Genomic DNA, 6,068 nt, shown 5'->3' on the forward strand with positions numbered 1-6,068 from the left:
TTACAGAATAATTTACTACATCTATTCAAGAAGTATGATCGATAAATCTGGCAGCTTCTCCTACCTCAATTAGGATGATTACCTTCTATTAGAAAGAATAATCAGTGGAGAGCAGATAAATATAGGAGCCCTGATTTATAATGAGATGAAGGACTTTGTACTCAACAAGTCCAAGTCAACTCCTATCTGCTATCCTCAGTTAGCTACCTATCTACTTCAAGTGCATAATATTGCACCTATGGAACCTGGAGAGATTAAAGTGAAGGTACCCTCTTTTGGATTAAATCAACTAAACAAGATGAAAATCTCTATGCCCCTTAGACCTTCACAAAAGCTAGCTCAAAAAGATAAAGGGAAGCAACCAGCTGCTAGCACCTCTAGACCCCAAGATGAGGCAGAATCTACTGCAGCTCCCTCTCATACCTCTGGACCCTCATTTATGGAAAGATCAATTAGGGAGATATTCCAGGCAGAGCTTCAAGAATTTGAAAGGAGAGTTTATGCCATGGCTAAAGACTATGAGGAAATATCAAACAGGAAATTTGATGGCCTTTCTAAAATATTAGATCTTCATCATCAAGCCATGGTAGTTTTGGAAAAAGAGGTCTCTCAGAGGTTTGACTATGTTGAAAGGGAGATCAGAGACTTAAAAGGGATGGTAGCCTCTCTCTGTAATAATTTCTCTGCACTAAGCACCTCCTTCAGCTTTGAGGATCTCCTATCTCATCCACCCTCTCCTCCTCACCCTGAGCCTGAACCACCTACATCACCTATACCCACTTCTCCTACTTCTACTTCACCATCTGTTCCTTCCACCTCTCCCACTCCTCCTCCTGCTACCCTAGCCCTTATCACGGCTCCTCAGCCTATTCCTTCTCTGACTCTTCCACCCATCTCTCAGGCTGTCTCTCTACTCTCTCAGCTTCCCCCCATTCCTATCTCAATCACCTTGCCTACTGTTTCTACTTCTTCCCTACCTTTTGATGCTGACAAAAAGGGGAGAAGGAATCTGTTTAGATTAGTTCTTATATATATATTTTTTGTGTTTTTATGTTTTTTTTCTATTAATGTTATGGTTCATGTATTTCTACTATGTAATCTGAATTCTAGTGTTTAAATATTATCAGTCGTGTTTAACTATTATCAGTGGTGCATTTCTGCCAGATTTTGATATGTCGTAAGCTTTTGCTACTTTTGTGATTTGATTTACATTGTTATCTAATGATATATGATTAATCCTACATCTATGTTTTGTCATCATCAAAAAGGGGCAGAATGTTAGATTTAAGGTTTTGATGATAACAAATTAAGTAATATGTGCTTTCATGAGTTGATCGATCAAGGGTTTATTGATCACATGACAAAGAAAATTCCTATGTAAACAAGTAACTCAACAGAAATGATAATTGATAACTTGATAGATAAAACAATTTGTATGTGTTGATTGATCAATTAATCAATCATTGTTAACACTGTTTTGTATAGAAGTCTGCAGAAAAGTATCAATCAATTGATCGATAATATAATGATTGAACAACTGAAAGATAATAGGACACAATATTTAGTAAGTATTTATCGATCACATGATCAATAAATAAGGCATCGATGAGAAGACAGATAAATGGTAAAGCTTCCTACTCTCGTTTTTTTTGTTTTAATCACCATTTATCGATCACTTTATTGATCACGGCTTTATCGATAACTTGTTCTGTCATTGCATAATAACTAACTTGTTTATCAATTTTTTCCTTCTGTTTAAATGTTTTTGAAAGGTATTTTATTGATCACTTAATCGATCAATGGTTTATCGATCAAATGATCAATCATCACCTTTTCACTGATTAAACTGTGTTAAGTATTTCCTTGATCACTTGATCGATCATTAATTTATCAATGAAATGATCGATCATTCAATCTTTTGAATATACTGTTTTTAGATAACGTGATCGATCAAACATTTTCCTGGTATTTCAGAACTAAGTTTCTCGACTATATTTTTATCAATCACTTGAGAAATGGGCCTCAAACTATTGGCGCCTTATGGGTACTCCCTAACAAAATGTCCTAGCCTACCGCATCTGTAGCACACGTTCTGGCCCATTATGCATAGCCAATCTCCGTGATTCCTGCCATAGCCTAGGGGTTGCCCTAGCTAGAGCATGATGATTCTGGTTGTTCTTAGTAATACAGTAGGCTTTTACTGGATTGTTGAACACCTCAATCTATCTTTAGGCCACCTTCTCTCTCAACTAAGGCCTTAATGCCTTGATCATCTTCTCAGTACACCAACACTCATCATTCATATACTGCAGGTAAGTGGAATAATGAGACAGCTTAGTATACTTAATAAGATATTCATTAAACGATTCGGTCTCACCCTGTCTCACTATTAGAAATTCTGCTTCTTTTCCATCCCTCACTGATCTCAAGAAATATTTCTAGAAGAACTAATCCTTGAATAGTTCCCAAGAAAGTGGGGTTTCATCAACTCAGAGGAATATCTCTATATTCCTACACCATCCATCTGCTTCGTTTTCTAGCTTATAGATTGACATTTGTGCCTAATTAGTCTCGGATAAGCAATCCATAACCCTAAATATCTTCTCAAGCCAAACAGTCCAATCCTTGGCCACCTGCACATCTAATGTGCCCTTAGATGCTGGTGAATCGTGCTTGCAAAATCATGCAATCCACTGCTGTCAATTATCTGGTTCCCCTACAGGCCTCTCTTACTCCATCACTAGTTCTTGGGGTTGGGCTTTGGACTAGTTGGGCTATCTTGGCTACTCCTGTCCTGGGTTATTGTAACTGTGTTATGGTTGTTGTTATTACTGCTGCTATCGCAGTGTCCCTTTCTTGTTCCTGACGAGCTTGGGTTACTCATAACTCTTATATCATTTTCTGTTATTCCTCTAATTGATTCATTATTATTTGAATTGGACTGATAAGAGGCCTATTTTGTTCCTTCCCTGCTTGTGTATTACATCTTATTCTCACTATGTTTATTGTTTCTTCTTAATTACAAAAGGAACAACGCCATTATACATAACCTTTAACTTTTATCTATAACCTTTATATTTAATATAAAACAGTAGCATAGTTCAACTAGTCACAACTAGGCATGTCAAAAGTCACATATCATACAGTCATCTAGAACTGGCCAGGAAAGGGAAAAGTAGTCATAATAAAATTCTCTAAAACATCTATTAGTTGTTTAAAGGTATATCCATCCACGCTATCACAAATCATTGGTATGGCATCCTGCCAAATCTAGGTATCTGGGAGGGTAGCTAACAGTACGTCACCCCACACATCAGCATCCAGGGTCTGTACTCCCCTATTGACTGCTACATATAACAACCTAATAGAGGAAATCAAGATAAACTATGGTATATTGATTCTCATTTCTTTTGATATGTTTGCGTAAAAACATAAACTCCTTATTCAAGTCCTCCATTGTATTGAACTCCTTAGGCACTGATAGTAGCCTCTTCTTTGGAGGTAGTATTCTTATCTTGCTGGGGCCTACCTCATTATCATTATTCCTTGGTTTGAGTACTGGTTGTGTGCTTGGTGATAGCAGTGTGCTTGATCCTATCTCACTCTCATATAACTCTAATCTGGTTAGAACCCACTTTAGAATAAATATCCTCAATTTTACTAAGTAATTGATAATATCCCGAGGGAGTAGTAGAATGGTCAGGATCTTTTACCATGGAATGATACCAATCTGGGTATGGCTCTCTAGGCATCCTCTAATTAATAGCTTTCTCTGAGTGATCACTTTCACAACATGCCATACTTCTGGTTCTTGCACTTTCCTCATATCACAGCAAACCAAACAAACAAAAATCATACTATGTAGTACAATGCTAACACAATAATCAATCATCAAATAATAGTCCAAAACCTTTGCTCTAATACTAAAAATGTCACACCTTCCTTTTAGACTATATAATCTCTCAAATAGAACCATTTGGAACCACTTCTTATGGCTTTAAGATAGAAAAATTCAAAATTTAAAATTCATTAAATTGGGGTTACTATTCATATAACCCTAAACCAAGGACAAACTTTAAAACATCATAACTAATTTTAAAAAAATCAAAATAAGATAGTTCTAAGTTCTATTTAAAGCTATTAATATGATCTTCAGAGGAAAAATGCCCTTTGGTACCAAACCTTTGTCAATCATTCCCAAAATTCACTCAAAGTAGTACTGTTCATTTGGAAATTTTCCATTTTCTAGAATTTATGCCTAAGTTTGGATAGCCATAACTTTTTGTACAAAACTCTAATTTTGATGAATTACCACTAGTTTTAAAGCTAAAAATATGATCTATGCATCTAACAAGTTTCAGCTCAAAACTCAATTATTTGACTAGAATCACATTGGCATGAATTTGAGGCTTTTTTAGCATTATTTTATCCCTTTTTCATGCATTTCTTTGATTTTTCTCATCCTCCAATTCCATGTGGCTATACAATTTACATACCACATATTCAAACATCACATTTCTAGTCCAATACAATCACCAAAGTTAGCATCACAAATATCCAAACTTCAAATATAATTAACAAAGTTCACATAAAATCATAAACATTATGAGTATTGTTCACTTCAACCCAACATGATCTCCTTGCCCTTCTCCTTGGGAGTTCCAACTAATTGAACATGAAAAGAGTGAGATTTCAAAGAAATCCCAATAGCAAGAACTACAATAATCATGCTAAACATGCAGTGCAATAATGTCATATGTCACTAACTAAATATCATAGATACTTTTATGCTCATATGCCATGGAAAGGGAGCAAGTAACCATACCATTCAACCATTCAACATTTTGTAAAGTTAAGGCACATTATGCATGGAGTTAATCATATTATCATGCCTCTAGTTCTACCACATCATGGCATAGAAAAATCAAGCAACACATAGCAAAAACAAGCTAAGCAAGTTAGCAATCAAATTGCAAGTTCATTGCTACCTTTTATTTACTCAAGTATTCAGTCTCTTTAGCTCTTTTGTTCCTGCTTGTTCTCTTGCTCAATGCCTATCAATTCATGTATAAATACATGCCACATTATCAATAATAACACATAAAATACTATTAGGCATCAAGATAACTCTATAACCTTCTTTTCTTTGACTTTTTGACTTAAATTTCCATATTTGTCTTGACAAGTCTCAAGGGCTATTTCTACACAATTTTTCATGTAGAATGCAAATATCGAATTGGTTTTATCAAAATCAAACTCCTCCCTACAAAACTACCCCTGGCCAAATAGTATGTACGTTAGTGTTAGGATTTCCATTTTTTATTCCAATACTTTTAAATACTTTCTCTTGGTATATTCCCACATAAAATCATATTCTAAACACATTGGAATCATCAAATTAAACTAAAACAATCTCTAACCCCTTTAATCAAGCTTGACCGAATAGGTTTTTTAATTAGGGAATTTAGAGTTTTTTCCAAAATCAATCAAAACATCAACCAAGCAAGCCAATCCAAGCTCTAAATCATGGTTCCTATCCTTCCCTAATCATTCCTTATCAATTTGATAATTGGACAGCACATACCTTAGGATTTTTATCACGAAACACCACATGAAACTAGCTAGAAACATAGTCAAATAAAAGCTTTAACATACCTTGATTAATTCTTGACTCTTGCTTTATAATTCCTGGCTTATTCCTATGTGTTCTTGGCTCTCTAAACTCAATTTTTCTATAGCAAAACCTTCCCTCCTTAAGGTGCCAAATTGTCCAAAATTGAAGGCGTGGGAGGGGTTATTTATAGGCAATGTTTCAGCCTCCATGACCCTCCAAGTATCTCACATAAATCTTGATCAAAAGGCTATGTGTCCCCTCTCACAAGTTGCAGAAAATTTAGTGGAGCCAAGTGTTCCAAGGTAATTGTGTTTAAGATAAACCTATATACTTATTTTTATTAATTTCAAATTTAATCATGTGGGCCACAAATTTCTAGGCATTTCTTGGCCCAAAACCATGCCTAATGGGCGAGAAAAAGAAGGAAGGAATATTACCCTTCAACTTCAAACAT

The 6,068-nt window shown here is 35.3% G+C and overlaps 1 protein-coding gene across 1 annotated transcript; it reads left to right on the forward strand.

Moving 5' to 3' along the window:
- The first annotated feature begins 583 nt into the window (after positions 1-583).
- On the forward strand, positions 584-2,866 carry LOC114757250 (proline-rich receptor-like protein kinase PERK2). The gene is made up of 2 exons (XM_028946280.1): positions 584-958; positions 2,723-2,866. Exons 1-2 carry the CDS (start codon positions 584-586, stop codon positions 2,864-2,866), a joined length of 519 nt encoding a protein of 172 aa, XP_028802113.1.
- The last annotated feature ends 3,202 nt before the right edge of the window (positions 2,867-6,068 follow it).

This window comes from Neltuma alba, unplaced genomic scaffold (genome assembly GCF_004799145.2).
Source record: "Neltuma alba isolate B1F8T4 unplaced genomic scaffold, ASM479914v2 tig00000201_pilon, whole genome shotgun sequence".
NCBI classification, from domain to species: domain Eukaryota; kingdom Viridiplantae; phylum Streptophyta; class Magnoliopsida; order Fabales; family Fabaceae; genus Neltuma; species Neltuma alba.